Source organism: Gasterosteus aculeatus, chromosome 3 (assembly GCF_964276395.1).
Source record: "Gasterosteus aculeatus chromosome 3, fGasAcu3.hap1.1, whole genome shotgun sequence".
Taxonomy (NCBI): Eukaryota; Metazoa; Chordata; class Actinopteri; order Perciformes; family Gasterosteidae; genus Gasterosteus; species Gasterosteus aculeatus.
Window position 1 is genome coordinate 17,517,079 of NC_135690.1, and position 20,488 is coordinate 17,537,566.

The following is a 20,488-nucleotide window of genomic DNA, read 5'->3' on the forward strand; positions in this document are numbered from 1 at the left end:
AGTGGGTTTTTATACTAACCCATAGCCTTAGCCTTATTCTACTAACCCATTGCACTAGCATTTCATTCCACTTTATTTTATTACTTGTGCACTGTTGTCTTGTCTGTCTACTGTCGTGCACTAACCGCCAAGACAAATTCCTTGTATGTTTGACATATTTTGGCTAATAAATGTTTCCTGATTCCTGATTCCTGATTCCTGAGGAACTGGACAAATAATAATAATTTTACTTTGCCGGTCATTACCGCGCCTCGCCGGAGGGGGCGCTGTGCGCTGTGCGCGTCAGCGTCTTTCTTCTTCGCGGCCGGAGTTTACAAACCGTAGTTTTCAAGATGGCGCTGCCCGGCGCTCTGCTCGTGCGGCTCGGAGCGCTGCGTAACGTCCACAAATGTGCGCACAGAGCGGGCGGAACAGCGTCCAACGGTGGCGCAGCGGTGCGGTGGTACCGGGCGAAGACTCGGAGCCTCCAGGAGAGCGGGACGTCGGACCTCCAGACCCGGAGAGGTGAGCGGACGGTTAGCGGTTATCCCGGGTTAGGTAACCGGTGACAGCTCGCGCCGGGGATGAAGCTCAAGGACATCCATCGGGGGTCCAAGACACGACACCGTCTCATTGCCGTGTATTTTCATTCCACCGTAGATGCCGAATACAGTTCCGTTGACCTCCTTTCCTCTTTTTATTATCCGCTTAGATAACGGGAGCCCGAACCTCCTCTTGAAGGAGTTCCCGGACCCTAAAAACCTGCTGAATTCCACCATCTCCCGTTCGCTGGGGGTCAGCGACCTGTCCCAGCTCATCCAGTACAGCTGCGAGGAAACCGCTGGAGTCAAGGTCAGAACCCACAGCCTCGTGCGTGGACACGTCGCAGCTGTTGCCTTGAGCGTTAGAATCGTGACCGGTTTGTTTCCGCAGAAAGCCACCGTCACGGTGCAGTGGCCCTGCCGGATCGAGGAGGAAGGCTTCGCCTCCAAGAAGGTGGATGCGGAGCGGTTCGCTGCGGCTGCTGCTTGTTCCAAGCTGAAAGTACGTTGCCGCGACGCTTACGTTTGTCTTGGCAAGTGATGGTGGTGTTTGACCTCCCCTCTCTCTTTCTCTGTGCACAGGAAATGGGCGTCATTGGTCAGAACAATCAGCTCCCGAAGAAATTAGCCGGCAGGGGAAGAGGGATACAATCACAACTTTACGATAGCGAGGAAGAGCCGCGTGCAGAAACCGACTTTGTGCCTAAAGCCGATGACCGGGAACGATGGCCGGCCCCCAAAGAAGACCCCACCGCTGAAGCTCTTTCCTTGTTTCCACAACCTAAATCGCTCCTCACCAGGGTCGTCCAGGTGGCCACGTCGACACACAGAATCCGGGTTGGTGGCTGTCGTCCTTTGCGCCACAAAGAGCTGCGCTCTCAACCGGGCCTTTTCCAAACCGTCTGTCGTCCTCCCCCATTTACAGGAGATAATTCAGTTCAAAACGGCAGGAGGAAAGGTGAAGAGGTGTGAGCTGACGCTGCACTGGCCGGAGGAGATGAAGTTCTGCACCACAGCGAGAAACCGGCAGACGGCGGAGAGGGCGGCTGCAGCTCTTGCCTGCATGAAACTGAAGGTGAGGCCAGTTATGTTTGAGGGAGGACAACCTGTATCTTCACATACACGTTTAGAACCTTGTTAAACACCTGCGTCGTGTCACCTGGTCCAGGAGCTGGAGCTGCTGGATAAAGACAACAACCCGCTGACTCACGCCAAGTACCACCGAGAGAAGGTGAGGGAGGCCGGAGAGCGAGAGAGACGCCCCCTGCCCCTGGAAGTCCCCCAATACCTGGAGGAACACATGAGGGAATACCTCGCACAGGTCAGTCCTGTGTCCATGTGTCCATCACGACTTGATTTTTTTATGTTAAAGTTCCTGGTAGCAGCTTTAAAGGTTAATAGCTCATTATGATACGACAGATTAAGATTTTCCAGCCTTTAAATATAAGACTCCTTTTAATGTTTGATTTTATGTAAAAAAAAAAAAGAATGCCTCTTCTTTTCTAAAAGTACCCAGTGGCAACAGAAGTGCAGAAGCTTTGGGAGGAAGAAGAGGCGAGAGGACAGCAGGCTGTAAACCAGCAGAACGAGGAGGAGGAAGAGGAGGAGGAGGAAGAGGACATGACGGACGCCATCACGGGCCGGCCGTACAGACCTCTGCCTGAAAGCGAGGCTCGCCGGCTCAGCGCCCACCTGCGGGACGAGTGGGAGGGGGCGGGCCCCGGGCCCAGCGTCGAGCTCCCGGTCGACGCCCACCGGCAGCGCGTCATCTCCCAGGTGCAGTCGTCCCGGGTGGTCGTCATCGCCGGTGAGACGGGATGTGGGAAAACCACGCGGATCCCCCGCTTCCTGCTGGAGGAGTGTGTGAGAGGCGGCGAGGGCGCCACGTGCAACGTCCTGGTGACGCAGCCCCGTCGGATCAGCGCCGTGTCGGTGGCCCATCGCGTGGCTCAGGAGATGGGTCCAGCACTGAAAAGCTCTGTGGGATATCAGGTAGATGCACGTTTGCAATGTACTTCGTTTTAACAATAAGCAGTTGCTGCTTTTTGAACCTTTTAGGAGGAGCAGGTTTTTTTGGGAATGACCAAAAAAATGACCCGTGTGCGTAGGTGAGACTCGAGAGCCGACCGCCGGAGCACAGCGGGGGGGCCCTGCTCTTCCTCACGGTGGGCGTCCTGCTGAGGAAGCTGCAGTCGAACCCGTCGCTGAAGGGCATCAGCCACGTGGTGGTGGACGAGGTTCACGAGAGGGACGTCAACACGGACCTGCTGCTGGCTCTGCTGCGCTCCAGCATTAAGGAGAACCCCGACCTGCGAGTGGTGCTCATGAGCGCCACGGGGGACACGCAGAGGCTGTCCGAGTACTTTGGGGGCTGCCCGATCGTCAAGGTGCCCGGATTCATGCACCCGGTGAGGGACGCGTACCTGGAGGACGTGCTGTCGGAGATGGGACGCCCGCTGCCGGCCCAAAGGAGAGCGCAGGCGGACAAGCGGGTGAGACTCAAGTCTGTGGAGTATTTTCAGGTTTTTCTGCTTTTTGTTGGGTCTCATTTGTATTCGTTTTAAGGGAGGAAAAGAGGACGTGTCACCAGATGTGGATTTAGTAGCTGATGTAATCGAGCACATTGACAAATGTGGAGAACCAGGTAAAAAAATATGAACAAAATGCATCCTCTGTTTTTCAATCAGATGTAAATATGAACCTTTTTAACGTACAATAGCATCTAGAAATTGGCTATAAGTTGTATGTAAGAAGCCCGTTTTGACATTTGCCGTGACATCCTCTTGTGCGCCAGGTGCGGTGTTGTGTTTCCTCCCCGGATGGCAGGACATCAGGGCCGTTCAGGAGAAGCTGGAGGAGAAGCGCCACTTTTCCTCCGGCACACAGATGATTTTACCACGTGAGTTTCCGACAGATTTAAGAAGACTGCTTTTTTTCTCCTCCCAAGAATAGAGATTAATCATTCTATTTGACCCCTTTTCATCTTTTTCTTTTAGTGCACTCTAGTTTATCAGTCGCAGACCAGCAGGCGGTGTTCCAGCACCCACCGGCGGGACAGAGGAAGATCGTCCTCGCCACTAACATTGCAGAGACGTCCATCACCATTGACGACATCGTCCATGTAGTGGACGCGGGAACTCACAAAGAACACAATTATGACCCACGGACTAAGGTTGGTACCAAACGTACCAACGCTCGCCGTTTCTTGTATTTCCTGAGAATAATCCAGTCCGTTTCATCTTTTGGTTTCATCCAGGTCTCCTGTCTGGACACAGTTTGGGTATCTCATTCTAACGTCACTCAAAGGAAAGGGAGAGCCGGGCGATGTCAGCCGGGACGTTCCTACCACCTGTTTCCTCGAGAGCAGCTGGACTCCATGACTGCCTTCCCCATCCCTGAGATCCTGCGCACGCCGCTGGAGAGTTTAGTATTGCAAGCCAAGATCCACAGCCCCAACTGCAAGGTACTGGAACGGAGACAATGGCCTCTTGTCTGTCTTTCTAAATATTTAGTGTTTCGCCGACGTGTTGAATGGTGTCATTTCCTTGTGTGCAGGCTGTGGATTTCTTGTCCCAAGTGTTGGACAGTCCAGAGCAGGAAGCCGTGAGAGACGCTGTCCGAAACCTACAGGACATCGGTGAGTGACCTCCCGGCGCGCCTGGTGAGATGTTAGCCACGGTGTGTGTGTGTGTGTGTCTAAACGGAGTTCTCTGCAGGAGTCCTGGACAAGACGGAGACCCTGACGCCGTTAGGGGAGCGCGTCGCCTGCATGTCCTGTGACCCCCGTCTGGCCAAAGTGCTGGTCCTGAGTGCCATGTTCAGATGCGTTCTGCCCATGCTCTCCGTGGCGGCGTGTCTGACCAGAGACCCCTTTCACAACAGCCTCCAGAACCGGGGCCTGATCCACAGGGTGAGATGTTTCACCGACCCGGCGTGGTTTTAAAAGGACACATCGGAGCCGCAACGAGGTGGAGTAACCGCTGGGTCTTCTGGCTTCTGTTCGTCCAGGTGAAAGAGGATCTGAGCGACAACAGCTACAGCGACTTCTTGGTGTTTATCCGAGCCGTGTTGGGCTGGAGGAGACTTCAGCACCAAGGAGACAGGGAGGACAGGGACACGTATCTGTACAAACACTCTTTGTCCAGGTTCAGCCTTCGATTCATCAACGGTACGGCACACGCGCCTTTCCACCTAACGTCTCCGTACATTGTCCGCATTCTAAATTCACTTCTTCACTTGTTTTTGTCGCTGTGCCGCTCCGCTGCAGGTCTCATCTCTCAGTTCAGCGAGAACCTGCACGAAGCCAAGCTGGTGTCCCGTGCCAGCGACGGCCAGCGTCCCGATTCTCTCTACAACGAGCACAGCAACCAGGATGAGCTGCTTAAAGCTGTGCTGCTGGCTGGGCTCTATCCCAACCTCATTCAGGTGACCGAGGAGTCCTTTTTTTTTTACTCCATCAGAGCTCAAACTGTGAGCTCCCGAAAACGACTTGTCTTTTCCTCATTTTTCCGTCAGGTGAAGAAAGGTGTTGTGTCCAAAGGAGGACGCTTCCGGCCCAACAGCATTGGATTCCGCACAGTCAATGGGCCGGTGATGCTTCACCGCGCCTCAGTGAACAGGTCTGAAAAAGGCCCCAGAATTCAGCCGCAGCGTTTTAATGTAACTCTCGTTCCCGCAGGTGGGAGCTTATTGCCCTCGTTTTTTGTTCCGCAGGGGGAAAGAGGAGCTCCCAAGTCGCTGGTTGACCTTTTTCAGCGCCATGCAGTCCAACGGAAACGTTTTCGTCAGAGACTCTTCGACTGTGCATCCACTCGCCCTGCTGCTGCTCACAGACTGTGACATCACAGAGACGGGTAGGACGCTCTATAAAAACACCTTCAATAGACTCATTACACACTACAAAAAATATTTGTCCTGAAAAGGACTGATTCTTTTCACCTGCAGGTGAGTAAACACTGAAGAAAACGTGCTTGTTCTATGTGTATTACTGCTGTTAGATCCCCTCCTAAACCCTATCACCCGCTTAGATTTGCAGTGAACGAAATCTCGTCATAAATCCCCCTCTCTCTCTCTCTCTCCCTGTCCCAGAGAGGGGCGACCGAGTGGAGGTGTCCTTTCCCGGACGCTCTCTGATGCGCTGCGAGTTGTCCGTTGAGACCTGGGAGCTGGTGTGGGAGCTACGCACCTCCATTCAGACCATGCTGTACCGCAACCTCAACAACCCCAGCAACGCCATCGCCAACTCCGCTCAAGACGGAAAGCTCATCTCCTTACTGGTGGAGCTGCTCAACAACACGGACTCGAACCCGCTGGCTCAGAGCCACGGCAGCGACAGCGAGGTGGACTGATGCCGCTGGGGGGGTCGATAGTATGTCGTCAAAGAACGTTTGTCTACTCGGTCGATGCTCGACTCGACCGCTGCACTTCCTCTGGAGGTAAATGATGAACTCGTACTGGGTGTGAGGAAATCCATTGGTTTGTATTTTGGACCGTGGTTAACTATAAAAAAAAATATATATATATATATATATATACTTGCTTTCTGAAAAGCAAAGTTCAATTTTGCTTGAAACACTCAAATCATTGACTAATGCTCATTGAAATAATTTGTCATATTTATTGCAATAAATATTTGCGACACAATGCGAAAGAATGAATCTCTTCTATTGCTTGAAAGAATTATTAAGATGCAGAAAGATGGATCATAAAATGATTGTTTACACCCAAACGTCGGTCAAATGTTCTCCCATGATGCTTAGCAATAAACGTAAATATATGGTTGAGAGGGATTACACATTGTATTTTAGGGAGATGTTGCTCATTAACCTTTTTTAAGAGAAATCTTTCATGAACTGTGTGTGGAAGCTGCTCAGGCGCCTCAGTAGTTCTTCCATAACTTCCTCCGGAACCATAATGCAAAATCTGCAGAAAGAAGGAAGCTTTAAAGCTTTTGCATGGCGGGGAATCATCCAGAATACCGATGCTTGGTTTATATGAAGCACCTGAAGTGGTAGGTGCCTTTCTTGGGTTCATATTCACAACCAGGACTGACGAACACACCGGCCTCCTCCAGCAGTCGGGTGCAGTAGAACACGTCGGGCTGCATGCCCATCTCCTAAAACAAACGTGTCAGATAAAATACAGATATTGCTCTGGTTTCTGCACTGGACGCATGGTTCTGTGGGACCGCTCGGATACCTCGGCCCTCTGAATGGCTTCAGGCGGAAGGTGCAGTCTGGGGAAGGCGAATGCTCCTCCTTCCACCGGCTGGCACCACAAACCCGGCAGACCGTTTACAACCTCGAAGACTCGCTTCACGTTCCGGACCAACATGCTCCTGATGTGCTGCGTCTCCTGCGGAAGTTAAAAGGTGAGAAAAGAGAAGTGCTGGAGTCTCGTGTCTAAGCCGGTAAACGTGAACGCGCAGCTCTCGCCTCTCTGTAAAGTGGGTACGAGGGGTCTCCTGGTTGTGGGGGCTTCGCCAACAGATCCAGAGCAAACTGACCCAACACGGGAGCGCAGCTGTCTGTTGAGAACAGTTTGTAGATGCATTTCATGACGGCAGGATCCAGATTCACCAGCTCCACGTATCCGCCACGCAGACCACACCTGGGGGCAGAGAGACGAGTCCGACTGCTAGTAGGTCTGGACATCTGGGTGACATCTCATCAGATGGAGCACCGGCGGAACGCAGAGTGCAAAGCTTCCACTTTTGAGGCGCTTTAAAGAGATCTAAAAATGCACATCTACCTGTAGAGTTTTTTTTTTGTCACTCTGACATGTTGCTATGATGAGAGACAAATGTCCTCTTAAGGACTTCTTTCTCTAAATTAAAACTAGGCCTTGTCATAAACCGCCCAGCTCCTCATCGGGATGAACGTACTCCCCCATGAAGCCTTTGGATGCAGAGTGGAAGGACGCCAGCTCCACTGTGTCTGAGAGAGGAGGACCCATCTCCATCAGGACCCTCTTGTAAGAGAGAAACTCACTCTGTTCTCCGTAGACACAGTCCTGATAGACCTGTGCAGAACCACACACACACACACACGAGTATTCAAGGGTTTATTTCCACACATTGTTTTGTGTTGCTGCATTGCTCTGGATAGAGGAGACGTCCACCTCATCGGCCAGAAGGAAGAGCCTCTTCTCTGAAACGAACCGGATCACCTCCTGCATCGACTCCCTGCTTTGGACGTGGCCTGAAAGCATGAAAACAACCAGGTGACCCTGTTCTTTCGAATCAAATCCACTTGGATGACCCCCCCCCCGACCTCGCGAGGCGTCGCTACCTGTGGGGTTCCCCGGGTTGATGACGTACAGGGCCACAGGCCTGCAGACCCCTTTGGCAGACTCCAGCGCTCCGTGCAGCTCCTCCACCCGCAGCTCCCACCCCCGCTCCTCGCAGAGGTCGTAGGGAACGGTGACGGCGCCCAGCCCGACCATCGACAGGTTGGAGGAGAGGTAGCACGGCCTCGGGGTCAGCACGCCGGTTCTGGGCGACGCCTCGCCGTCCACCAAGACGTTGAGAACATTCTGACCGGGGGCACACGGGGGGAAGGAGGTTCACGCTAACTGGAAGAGGAGACGTATTGGAGCTGCTCCTTGACGGCGGCCGTTACCATGAGGCTCCACTGCGAGCCGGGGCTGATGTAAATGTTCTCCGGGTGAGACGGAGCGCCGCCGTCTCGGCTCGTTATGAATTCAGAGATTCTGTGAACTACCTCTGGGATGCCCCGTGTAGCAGTGTAGGAACCTGAGGAGGTAGCACAGCCGGAGAGCAGCATGAGGATATTATTGTAGCAGCTTAATATCATGAGCTGTATCGTTGTATTTGTTCTTTCTATTACATATATTTAAATGTTTTTATAGATTCTACAGGATTTGTTTAAATGTGTCATACAACTGTTTATTCAATAATCATATTTATACGTATAGCGCTCACATCACTGCCAGTGGTGCACACACATTTCAATTAATTTATAAAAAAACAGTTGTGTTTTTTCAACCTCTTATTTATTCACTGTCTTAACGGGCTGCAGCTAAAGATTATTTTCAAAATCAGTGTATTTCAGCATTAAAGAGTCTGACACTGAGCCCATTGTACAAGATGCAATGCACCTATATTACATTACACACACACACACACACACACACACTGCTCTTTACCTACGCTCCCTCCTGCACATCCCTTGAGCAGCAGCTCGGCTCGCTGTCTGACGTCCACTGGCAGTTTGTCGCTGTCCACGAGCTGCGGGTAAACACATCCTGCAAGAACCTGCAAAACGTGGAGGTGTTGGAGTCTAAACAAGAGGCGTTGACCTGCACACGAGGCTGTAATAGATGCGTCGCTAATTACCTGTTGGACAAATGTCAGAGGCTTCACGCCGCCTCTGTGCGGGTCGCCCCAGCAGACTTCTATCAGTTCTTTGAACGGCTTTCTCACGCCCTGGACAGGTGAAGCAGAAGCACAAGCTGGACAACCTAATCAAGAATCCATATTGTGAACACATCAATAACTCTTTTTCTTTACCTGTCTGAGCTCTTCCTTTATCCGGCTTGCTCGTTTGGCTAAGACGGCATACTGCAACTGCTTCATGTTCCTCACATGCGGACTGATCTCCTGCATCGCAGACATCTTCTTCTCTCCGACCGGGGACTGTCTGGTTGAGCGGTGGCTTTTTGTACTTGCTGAAAGTTCAATTATTTGCCTGGAGGTGTTTTTACTAGTTAAAGATACACATGGAAGATATGTGGCACTTGGTGTCTTATTAACAGTTTCGTGTCAATGTGCTATATTTTTTTCTATCTATGTTGAAACTTGATCCTGACCTTACGTGACCACCATCTATTACATTAAGCACGGTTACTGCAATGTACTGATCACAATATATTTGTAAATCAATTACAGCTAGTTAGTAGTACATGTAGAATCAGATCAAGCATCTGTCTGCCAGTGCACTTTACTTTAACCTTTTTCGTTCTATATTCCTTTAGTTTATAGCCTTCTATTTTATACTGTAGATTTATATTGTAAGGCTGTACATTGAACATGTCATTTTTCTCAAGTAACAATCAAAATAATTTATTTATTGAAATAATCATACAAATAACATTTTTCCCGTCTGAATTTTACTTTATGTCCTTCATTGTGTCCGGATGCCTCGCGGCCACGTTTCTCCACGGACATAAATAGAAGACGTACCGCTGCACTTCCTGTTTTGTTTTTCGTTCCCTCCGCTCGACTCGACCCGGGGAGACATGGAAGAATTGACCGAGCGACGACTCGACGACAGCCTGCCCTCCGGACACCGGCGGACCGTGTAAACGGGAACCCAAGCAGCGGGAGGAGAGGCCGGCGGCGGCGGCGGCGGGGAGGGGGCGGCTTGTTCAGACCCCTTCCCTCACCCGAGCCTCCGGTGCCCGCGACATGTCGCTCAGCTCCGGCGGTTGGGCTCCGCCGGCCGCGGTCCCCTCCGCCTCGTCCCAGCCGGCTGCGTGCGCCGCCCCGACGCCGTGCTGCGGCACCGTGCTGATGTCGGTCCGGGTGTCGGTGTGCCACTCCGGGATCCGGCCCCTGTGCCTCCCCGGGGCCGGCGGCGAGGCTCTGCGCCTGCAGCTCGGCATGGACCCGAGCCGGGCCGGAGAGTTCCGACTGGCGCTGCGGGACACGAGCGGGAACCGCAGCGTGGTGAGACGGCGCACACCCGTTGCTGTCGGTACCCGGCGACACGTGCTTGTGGTGGAACCCGCTTCCCTCGATCGCGTTTTATAACCGCAGGCCCGAACGCGCCATTTTCCGCAGCTCCACGGATTTTTGGGGGGGGATGAAATTGCGACTGATTCGTGGTTGTATGACGAGGGGTCGGTTTGTTGTTACCGATAGCGGGATGAAGATGTTGCGGCTTTTTTTTTTTAGTTTCGCTTTCACTTCCAGTCCTCCCATAAGCGCCGCATCCAGTGGTATTAGATCATTCCTACTGCAGCACGTGACTGTTTAAAGGCAGTCGTGCGCGTGCAGAGACGAACCATCTCCATCCTCCTCGTGAGATGAGCTGCAGTCACAGATCATCGCGGTTTGTGTAGAACAAGCTGTTAGTTGTGATGCTTATAACATTTCCCCTGTGGCTCCTTTGCATCTGGATGGTGAGTAGAGAAGAGAAGGCTGAGCGAGGAAGGTTCAGTGGTTTAAATGTTGTGACGTCATGTGCTCCAACTTTAAATATTCCAAAGACGGAGGAAATGATGTCATTAATATAAAATAAGAACTGAATATAACTTCGCTTCGACAGGTTAGGTGGTGCTTCTTGTGATCCTCATCAGAAAGAATGATCCTTTTTAGATGCCAATTACAATTTTTTTAATAACCAACTTTAGCTTTAGTGATTTTTGAAAGCATTCATGTGAAAACATTGGCGGGTTGCAGCTTCTCTGGTGAAGTTAATATTTTAGGAGGATTTCAGTGTGGGACAAAGTTGATGCTGGATACAAACACCCAAGAAAAGGTCGTCTGCAACGTTTGATTGCCAAAGTCCAAAGCCGCTTTACGGCTGCGACGATCAGATGATTTATGGATTAGTCCACAAACGGGAAACAATCTGCATGTATTTGGATCATCAGTTTGTGAATGGAATTAATGTTGATTTGCTGGTGAATTGATGAAAATGTTTCCAAAGTCATCTTTGCAGACAATGTGATCATCAATTGAAAAAAATGATGCCCATTGTTCGACGATCATGAAAATATAATTTAACTAAATTAGAACTGTAGAAGATATTTTTAAAGATTCCCTTCCTCTCTGTCTTTAGTTCATCGCGGAGTTCGACCTGCGCTCGGTGCAGTACGAGGTCAAGTCCCCTCGCTGCCACGAGATGCGCCTCGTCGCGCCGCCCCGCGACTGCATCCGCTTCAACTTCCGCTGCGACCGCGAGGCCGAGGAGTGGGCCACGGTGGTGATGTCATCGCTGAGGGAGGCGCACAGAGGTCTGCAGCAACAAATACACCTGCATCCCGATCAACGATTTTTGCGTGTTTTTGCTCCACATGTCTTAAGTCGCTCAGGATTTATTGACTCACACTTCGTAATTAGTGTGTTTTTTTGGCAGCTGCAGCAGCTTTGTGTTTCTAATTTAGTCGAGTTTTACTTGAAGTCGAGTTCTACAGGACGCATCCCTCCTTATAGTCTCCTGACGTCGTCTCCATTCGCCACATTTCTCCTCATTGCCTCGTTTCTCTCCTCCGGCAGTCGCAAACATGAACACGTGTGAATCGGACGCCGGGCGCGACGACCCAGCGGCTCCGGAGCCGTGGAGCTCCGCCTCCCTGCCGCTCACCGGTTGGTACCCGCCCGCTCTCCCATCTTCCCCGCCGCGTGCTCGAAGCGTGTCGCCCTTCAACGCTTCCTCTTTTTTGAAATCTTTTATCAGAGGAACTGTGCTTGGAGCTCGCCGGGGCGATCGAGGCCGGCGACGCCCGGGCCGCCTCGCAGCACGCCGCCGCTCTGGCCCGCCACAGATCGGCGCTGACCATTCAGCCGTCTGAGAAGAACTACGCCGAGGGAGCCGTCAGGTTTGGGGAGCAGGAGAGCCCGAGGATTCCTTCCTTCTAGGTCACGTGTTCTTCTATAACGCTGTCGCGTCTGCGTTGCAGCTTATCGGTGGTGGTGGAGGACGTCTCGTCGTCCTGTTGCGTCACAGTCAAAGTCTTTCCTTTCATGACGGTGGCTGCGCTCAAGCAACAGGTCAGAGCTTTAAACCAGCGCCTCAATACGCCGAAGTGTTCCTCTCCTTCCGTTCACGTACCCTCGGCCCCACCAGGTGTTCCTCGAGTACGGCTTCCATCCCCGCGTGCAGCGCTGGGTGATCGGCCAGTGCCTGTGCACCGAGCCGCGGTCGCTGGCCTCCTACGGCGTGCAGAAGGACGGCGACGCGGCCTACCTGTACCTGATCTCCGCCCGGCAGGCGCACGTCACCCGCCAGCTGTTCCAGCAGGACCTGGAGAGCGCCCTGCTCGCCCCGCCGCTCCCACCGGGCAACGGCCCCGCCTCCCAGGACTGGAGGGGCTACAGCACGCTGCCCTCGAGGCTCGCCCACAACAGCCAGGGTGAGGTGGACACACCCCCCCCACACACATTTAAAGATATTTACATGAGGTCAAAGTGCGCACACATCCATTTGATCATGTATTATTATTGTCCACAGAACAGACGCAAAGATTTGCATCCATTTTCAATAAAAAGCAGTTTTATTTGTTTAAAGGTTGTTTTAATTCAGTCCTTTCTTACAATGTTTTCCATTTGAATTGGATGTGAACAGATACAAATGTCCAAACAATACAAATAGAACATTTGATTTCATAAACTTACAGGTGGTGGAAGCGACCGACCAGGGGACATAAAAGACGTCCTCGATATCGAGAATCTGCAGCTGAACGATCACAACAATAAAGGCAGTAAAACACGGGTACGTTGCTAATCTGTGTGCGTTGTAATCGAGCTAAGCTAAGCTAATGCATGCCAGCAGCTGATTTTCGGGTCACTGCTTGAAACGGAGCTTCACTCTCCTCCCAGCAGACGGAGTGGGCGTGTCCCTCGTGCACCTTCATCAACAAGCCGTCCCGTCCGGGCTGCGAAATCTGTGCGACAGCCAGACCCGAGCCGCACATCCAGCAGGTACCGCGTCGACCCCCAGCGGCCGAGCACCTTCGTGTACCTCCTGTTACTTCTCCTCTTTTTAATGGTTGTATTCCGTCACCAAGGAGCGAGGGAGGCGAGAGGAGCGAGGAGACGCCGCTTCAAGCAGCAGCTGACTGCATCCGTCATCGCCGTCAGGTCGCCATGTTTCTCACACACACACACACACACAGTGAGCAGGCTGAAGAAGATGCTTCCATAACGACGGTCTGTGTGGTGCACTGTGAGTCCTCCGTCACTGGTCGAGGCTCAGACGGAAGGCTTCAGCTCGGACTGGTTCTGCGGACGCCCACACGTTCATTTTCTCCCCGGACCTTTTTATTTATTTTACAGGGTGTTTTGTGTGCAAAAATCCCAGACGGCCTAATATTTACTTTAGGTGAAAGAGAAAGTTGTACTTTATTTTCTGTCTACTATGAAATTAGGTGGGACGGTGAAGCCTTGTGCAATATCCTGCTGTTTTAGTGTCATCCGCCAAAAGCATGGTGGTTTTAAAAGAAGAAACGTGTTGCGTTTACAGGGCTGTCAAGTGCTTTTATTTTTTTATAACATTGTGTTAAGTGTATTATTTTTGACAGTTCTAGTTTTATTCAATTCCCTGTGACAGCAAAGGAATGACCCGTTTTCAGTAATGCTGTAAAAACTCATCAGCCAAATAAACGTAATGAAAACCAACGTCTTTGTTATGATTCAGTGACACGGTTTGTCTCCCAGATAAAGGACTTAAGTGTATCCTAGAGTGCGAGAAGACCTGACTTATGTCTTTAGATGCAGAAAGTTCCTCTCGTATCCAAAGAAATGTGTCATTTTTTTAAGAACCATGATCTCATGTCAGTTGTCAACATCCATTTATACAAATACTGAGGTTTTTTTTTTTTTTATTTGGCATTTATAAATATGAAATAACATTTCCAGAAAGTTCTCAAAACAAGTATAAAAAGATTCGGGTAGTTTCCTCTGTCTCCACAGTTGGATTTAAGGTGACAGTTTTCCCACTAACACCCTGCCTGGAAAAAAAAAAAAAAAAAGCTTAACGTGTTTATGTACCACAAATAAGTTCAGCCAGTCACACGTTACCAAAAGCAAACACACCATAACATTTACAGCTTTTTTTTTGGAGAAGATCGTTATGTGAGTTACTCAGTAAAAGAAAAAAAAGCCTGATTTCTTTTCCCCGTTTTACACGTCCAGAGTCACTGTAGATATTCGTCTTTTCCGATCTCTCAAGTGGATTCAACTGTGATTCACATTACACCCTCGGGGGGGTTTGTTCCCTGTGAAGGTCGTCCTCTCCGTCCTCCCTTTTACTTCCAGAAGAGGATGTTCCAGAAAAGCAGCCAGCAGGGGTAGACGAGCAGCGCTACCAGCGGGTAAACCAGGGAGCCGTAGAGGGCGTGGTCCAGGATGCCCTGAGAGATGACTGACAGGTACAGCATCCAACCGTCCAGGAAGCTCACAGGCATTTCCTGCAACTCTTGGAAGAAGAAGACAGAAAATAGCAGCGTGCAGGCTGGACTGAGGACGACCAGGACGAAGGCTGATAGAACCCTGCGGGGGGGAAGAAGACCGTGAGGTTAATGAACGCACAGAGCCACAACGATCACCGAGTCGCTGCAGGCGCGTTACTTTGGCACGTTGGGCGTGACGAAGGCGGCCACGGGCACCAGCGTGAGAGCCAGGATGAAGCCCAGGGAGAAGTTGATGAGCGCGGTGCAGCCCAGCAGCACGGCCAGGTAGAGCACGGCCACCAGCTTCAGCACCTTCCAGCCCTGCTCCGTGCCCTGACCCGTCAGCAGCCTTCAGCAAGCAGAGGGACACGCGTCTCACATCACAAACCGGGTTACAATAAAAGACACGGGCTCGCGTCGCAGGCGGGAGAAGCTACCGGTTGGTGTTGTGAGGCAGAGCCAGGCCCGCCGTGTAGACGGCGATGGCCGTCAGCACCACGGCCTCGGTCTCCGACACGGGGAAGTGCTCCACCGCCATCTCCTGGAAATGGATGGGCAGGGTGTAGAGCGCCGCCCCCGTCAGGTGGCTGATCACCAGGGGAGTCAGCACGGACAGAACTCCCGGACTGGATACCTGAGAGGGAAGCAGATTCAAAATCAAAAGATCGGATTTCGTGAACTCGGCGGGTGGTTTTATTCTTGACTTGCTTTCCAACCTGCTCAGCGTCAACGACTCCATCTTCTGTTCTGGGAGGTGGAGACGCGAGTTGAACCCACAGGTCTAAGGCCTGCATCGCCGTCAAGGGCAAGAGCGATACTTTTTGCATGCAGGGATCGTTGGACAACATCAAACTGGGTAAGATAACCGGTTGAGGATACGCGAAGCAGCAGGATGACGCCGAGGAGGCCGAAGGCCGGCATGTAGTAACCAATGGAGACAAAGTGCGAGAGGGACGACATGAGGTAGAAGAAGTAGGACTGGTGGAGGCGCTCCAGGAGGTTATTCAGCTTACGATACATCCCCTCCAGGAGCCTACGGGATTTCAAGTGAGACGCTCAGCGTCAGCTTATGAAGGTACGCTCGACAGAAACCGACGCGGACACTCGCTCTGACCTTCCGACGGTGGTGGCGTCGGTCTTGTACTGGCGGAAGCTGTTGATGCCCTTGATGGTGGCGGCCTCGATGTGGTACCGCAGGAAAAGGCCGTGATCGCCCCACGGCCGCCCGCTGGCCTGCTTCATCGCCATCAGCATCATGGTCTGCACCGCGTGGCTGTAGCCCGACACGCTGTCCCAGTCGTTCCTCTGCAGCTGTGGAAACATCCGCACAGAGAACAACGAGGTGTCCAAACAGCTCACCAAACAGAGAAAAACGCGCAGGCTCCTGCTGCGGCTCATCACGGGGCACCACACCTTCCCCTGGGTGGTGCAGAGCACTCCGATCTTCTGGCAGAAGGCGTAGAAGAGGTTGGCCAAGTCCAGGTTGGGGAGCTGGCCGTTGAGGCCTTCCAGCACCAGGTCCAGACTGGTCACGACGTCGCTGCTGAGCTCCAGGGACAGAGCCGCCTGGATCGAACCCCCGCGGCCTTGAAGGGGGGACCAGTCCATACCTAGATGGTCACATGTCTGTGAGGACTGAGCGCTCTCAGGGGGGTTTGGTGGATGTTTGTAGCCGGGCGAATGCCGAGGATTACCCGTGGTGTTGGTGTGGTGGTAGCCCTCCAGCCAGGCCTGCATGCCGATCAGATCGTGCTCGTTCACCAGAAAGATGATGTCTTTGGCCCAGTAGACCTGATCTGTTGAGGGACACACGCGGTCAGTTAAACGGGAATCATTCAGAAAGGCGGAGGGGGGGGGGGGGGGACGCGGTGGGTTTCGCACTCACTCCTGAAATACTGCGCCAAGCCGAGTAGCAGCCCCACGGCCTGGTTGTTGTGGTCGCCCGCGGTGCAGGGGGCACTCAGCACCAGGGCTTCAGTCCGCGGGGCTCTCGGTGCCCGAAGGATCCCGTAGACATTTGTGCCTTTTACCATCTGAGGGGAGGGAGGGACCCGAGAAGGAACCACGGAACACGCGGATAAATAACAAGTCGGCCCCTTGTTGAACGCAGAAAAACAATCGGACTCACGTATCGCTCTTTGTCTTCGTCAGGAAAAGGCAGCCGGCGAGAGAACCTCTGCGTGAACACCTCCAGCCCCCGAGACTGCATGGTCTTCACCAGCCAGTCCACCGGCATCCCCCTGCAGACAAGCCACTGGTCCCTTTAGACGGGTGGACTACAAATGCCAGTAAACTTACATGGTATCTGACAAAAGAGGACCGTTTTTAAATAAAGTCAAACAGTGATAAGACTTGCGGATGTGCTCACAGATCCCTGCAGACGCCAGACTGACTTTCACATCCACGTTTAGTGTCTCACCCCGTTTTCTTCTTATGGGCTGCAAACTCTCTCCCGGTGGCCAGCGCCCGCTCCCCGGCAGGGAAGCGCTCCTCCACCATGGTGGAGCCCATGGCGTTCTCCGACATGTAGGTGCGCAGGGTGAAGGGCTCGAAGGCCAACCCCATGAACCAGGCCACGCCCGCCATGTAGCACACGACACTGGCGGCCAAAGGGGAGGAATCACAGTCAATGGCTTATACGTGCACGTCGGGCGCGTTTGAGGTCTCGATTCGGACGCGTGTCTCACCAGATGGGGGCATTGAGGCGGGTTAGCAGGCCGATCAGAGCCCGCCGCCGGTTTGGGTCGGACAGCAGTCCCATGTTGCCGTGTTGTGACGTAACGCCGGACCCTGAAGGCAACAAACACACACACACACACACACACACTCTATTACTAACGTCAATACTACACGTAGGAACCTTTTACCATTTGTCGTACATTTATCTCACAGCCCAATACTCGTACGCGAGTAAGTCATGAATATTTCACTGACGTACATTTCCGGCTATTATCTATTGACAGCTGCGGTTAGCTTACTGCTAGCAACCTGTGCTACAGCTAACATAATTAGCTGTACCGGCTTCGGGAGATTTCACAATGTTTCGCCCGGTTTTTCCTCTGCAAAATGTGGTTATTATCAACAGTTACCGTGCAGACTTTTTTGATTCAATATTTCCCATAATATTAATAAAGACGTAACGTTACCTCTTTCCAGTTGGGAGCCGGTCACATCCACCAGCGAATGAAGGCTTGATCAGTTCAATTTCCTTGTTCCTGCGGGAACATTACTACGGCGGACCGACTTCCGGTCGATAAATGGTTCACACGAAATGAAAATACGTCCACAGAATAACTTTAATCGTTTGTTTTCTTTGTTAATGATGCCTATATTCTTATTTCACAGACAGTTCAGATTTCTAGTTACAAATATAAACTCTGCGTCCTGCATTACAAAAATGTATTCTTTAAAAAGCCGATCATTTTTAGTCATTATTAGTTTTCTATAATGGCCTGTCATTAAGTCTGAGGATTGAACTTTTAAATACAAACACCCACAAATGGGAAAGAAACACGAGTTATGAAAGGTTGATACATTTATTGTTAGCTGCACACATGTACTGTACAAAGGTATAAACCATGAAAATATATAAAAGAAATCACTCCAAAAGAATTCTCTCATCTATCCTCTCCATTCGGTCCAATAACTTCTCCGGTCTGCGACCCAAACCCCAGTAAGGAGGTCCTCCATGCATCACTCTCCAGAGAGCACAGAAACCTCCTGCAGATGTCGTCGCACCACCTCATCCAGCAACTTGCTCACACCTTTACACGCCGTCATGGCGGCCGCGATGAGCAAATCCAAGTGATCCTGATGTAGTCTGGCGTCCATCTGCAGCAGAGCGATCTGCCCGCCGCGGGGCAGCAGCGCCAAGGCCAGCGAGCTCACTCCGCCGCCTTCCTCTGCGTAGCAAAGGTCGGCGAGGGGCGTCTCGTCCACGAACCCCACCGTGCAGGCGCACACGTAGTCCCGCATGGGGATGCCGGCGTCGATCACCGCCAGCGTGGCGGCGTTCACGCACACGCTGTAGTTGCCGCCGTCCGACTGCAGAATCTGGTTGGAAATAATTATTATCGTTATCAATACATGATAACCCCCCCCCAACACATCATCGAGTCCACCTCGCCGCCACTCACCTTGACATAGATGTCTATTTGAGAGCGCGGGTAGAGCTGTGTCATCACGGCGGCTTCAAACGTCTGCTTGAGGTGGAGGCTCATCTCCGTGGACTTGCGGTCGCCGTGCGGCCTCCTCTTCCTCTCTGCCGTGCTGAACGTGGCCATGCTGTACTGACAGTTGATCAGGGCTCGTTCGTGGCGACTCCGGGTGCGCGAACCTCGAACCTGGGGATCGATCGTTGTGTCTTCATTAATACAATTCAAGGGAATCGCGGCGTATCGAGTCTGAACTTTTCTGAAGCTTTGATGCCCATATTAATGATTTAATGCAAACTTCTAATAAACTGGAGCCTAGTTCATTATGGTAAATAAGGATGGGATTTTGTTTCACTTGCCACATTGTGAATCATTTCTGTTATAGGAATTCAACGTATTGGATCCTCTGACGTTCCCCCCAGGTTTCTTCCCTTTTTCCCCCATAGAAGGGTTTTTAATTTTTTTCAGTTTTTCCTGTGCGAGGGTTTTGGGGCAAAGGATGTCTCATGTGTACAGACTGTAAAGCCCTCTGAGGCAAATTTGTAATATGCAATTTTGGGCTATACAAAATAAAAGGAACTGAAAACACTGGTGTGTGTGTGTGTGTGTGTGTGTGTGTGTGTGTGTGTGGGGGGGGGGGGGGGGTCACTTTAATGGGTACACCTGTTAAATGTAATGCTGCAGTCATATTCTACCTTGACAGGACAATCAATGTTCAAGTTATATTGGCACTGTCAGAGAAGTATTAACTTTACTGTATTGACGTATGACGTTAGACTAATTTATTTTGTTAGTTATATTTATAAAAACAGACTTTCCCCCAGAAAGTTGTACCTATAAGGTCAGTTCATGAAGGTATTTCAGTATTTTCTGGTCGCTTGAAACGATTCTGTAACGTCACACGCATTCGTTTTATTGGACGAATTACGGGGGGGGGGGGGGTGATGATCAATAAATAACGTGCTGTTCATCTTCTGCCACCGCTGCGCTTTATTCTAACCGTTGTGGCGTTAGCGCTTGCTAAGCTAACGTTACTCACTTCGTGCGGGCCGTAGACCACAGCCAGAACCTTCGTGTTTCCCTGCTCCAGGTACGCGGAGCCGTCCGCCTGAGCGAACACACCCATGCGGGCCTGAAGCTTCCGCAGCTCGGTGGCTTTCCTGCCGTCCAGGCGGTAGCCCTGGTCCGACAGCAGCTCCACGCCCGCCATGTTTTCCGGAAAAAAACTTCGCACGGGATGAACGGCGGCGCGCGAGGACACCACGTGTTCCTCACTGTAGTGCGTCACACGCGGAGAGACTACGGCAAGAGAGGAGGCCCAAATGTGACGCGTTCGGAATAAATGTCGGACTGACGTTAGACATTAGAGAATATTAATATAATGAAAGGAACATTATAATAATTTATTATTATTAAGTTATCTTACTTATGTAACTCTTTATGCGCTATTAAAATATAGTTTGTCCCACTGGTGTAGAATTTTCAACCTATATTATAAAATGGTGTTGGAACTAAATGTCTCATGGAAATCCCCAGATGGGACATTGTGATAACTACTCTGCATCGAATAAATCAAACCTTGTGTATTTACCACAGTAATCCTCGAGTCTGGACCACTATGTGGTTACATTCAGACCCTGTGGGGAGAATTACAGTCACAATGCACGGACAGTTACA

At 51.5% G+C, this 20,488-nt stretch overlaps 5 protein-coding genes across 7 annotated transcripts; 2 read left to right on the forward strand and 3 right to left on the reverse strand.

The window, feature by feature from the left end:
- The first annotated feature begins 203 nt into the window (after nt 1–203).
- Nucleotides 204–6,164, forward strand: dhx30 (DEAH (Asp-Glu-Ala-His) box helicase 30). The gene is made up of 19 exons (XM_040170896.2): nt 204–504; nt 692–831; nt 913–1,023; nt 1,104–1,358; nt 1,447–1,596; nt 1,690–1,842; nt 2,031–2,513; nt 2,630–3,013; nt 3,087–3,165; nt 3,316–3,420; nt 3,518–3,693; nt 3,778–3,984; nt 4,077–4,158; nt 4,238–4,431; nt 4,530–4,689; nt 4,789–4,946; nt 5,037–5,140; nt 5,235–5,374; nt 5,610–6,164. The coding sequence occupies exons 1-19, from the start codon at nt 333–335 to the stop codon at nt 5,867–5,869; spliced, it is 3,513 nt and encodes a 1,170-aa protein (XP_040026830.2). The 5' UTR covers nt 204–332; the 3' UTR covers nt 5,870–6,164.
- On the reverse strand, nt 6,125–10,005 carry LOC120815864 (alanine aminotransferase 1). Of its 2 annotated transcripts, none has more exons than XM_078099873.1 (12): nt 9,724–10,005; nt 9,052–9,229; nt 8,878–8,967; nt 8,688–8,796; nt 8,141–8,274; nt 7,811–8,054; nt 7,641–7,720; nt 7,405–7,541; nt 6,956–7,130; nt 6,720–6,875; nt 6,524–6,636; nt 6,125–6,443 (listed from the first exon to the last, which is right to left on the reverse strand). In XM_078099873.1, exons 2-12 carry the CDS (start codon nt 9,154–9,156, stop codon nt 6,353–6,355), a joined length of 1,434 nt encoding a protein of 477 aa, XP_077955999.1. In that variant the 5' UTR covers nt 9,157–9,229; nt 9,724–10,005; the 3' UTR covers nt 6,125–6,352. The 2 variants fall into 2 exon arrangements, with proteins under 2 accessions (XP_077955999.1, XP_040026833.2); XM_040170899.2 differs by having other exon boundaries at nt 9,052–9,209; nt 9,724–9,853.
- sharpin (SHANK-associated RH domain interacting protein) lies at nt 9,724–13,884 on the forward strand. Of its 2 annotated transcripts, none has more exons than XM_040170901.2 (9): nt 9,724–10,209; nt 11,327–11,501; nt 11,764–11,853; nt 11,945–12,086; nt 12,168–12,258; nt 12,335–12,620; nt 12,885–12,979; nt 13,087–13,188; nt 13,275–13,884. In XM_040170901.2, exons 1-9 carry the CDS (start codon nt 9,949–9,951, stop codon nt 13,323–13,325), a joined length of 1,293 nt encoding a protein of 430 aa, XP_040026835.2. In that variant the 5' UTR covers nt 9,724–9,948; the 3' UTR covers nt 13,326–13,884. The 2 variants fall into 2 exon arrangements, with proteins under 2 accessions (XP_040026835.2, XP_040026836.2); XM_040170902.2 differs by having other exon boundaries at nt 9,727–10,209; nt 13,090–13,188.
- On the reverse strand, nt 13,723–17,911 carry gpaa1 (glycosylphosphatidylinositol anchor attachment 1). Its single transcript, XM_040170897.2, has 13 exons — nt 17,804–17,911; nt 17,345–17,447; nt 17,077–17,256; nt 16,786–16,897; nt 16,543–16,690; nt 16,352–16,453; nt 16,071–16,267; nt 15,772–15,968; nt 15,537–15,690; nt 15,374–15,445; nt 15,095–15,291; nt 14,836–15,006; nt 13,723–14,757 (listed from the first exon to the last, which is right to left on the reverse strand). The coding sequence occupies exons 2-13, from the start codon at nt 17,416–17,418 to the stop codon at nt 14,514–14,516; spliced, it is 1,848 nt and encodes a 615-aa protein (XP_040026831.1). The 5' UTR covers nt 17,419–17,447; nt 17,804–17,911; the 3' UTR covers nt 13,723–14,513.
- Nucleotides 17,912–18,179: 268 nt separating this feature from the next.
- exosc4 (exosome component 4) lies at nt 18,180–20,172 on the reverse strand. The gene is made up of 3 exons (XM_040170903.2): nt 19,851–20,172; nt 18,794–19,000; nt 18,180–18,710 (listed from the first exon to the last, which is right to left on the reverse strand). The coding sequence occupies exons 1-3, from the start codon at nt 20,019–20,021 to the stop codon at nt 18,351–18,353; spliced, it is 738 nt and encodes a 245-aa protein (XP_040026837.2). The 5' UTR covers nt 20,022–20,172; the 3' UTR covers nt 18,180–18,350.
- Between the last annotated feature and the right edge of the window lie 316 nt (nt 20,173–20,488).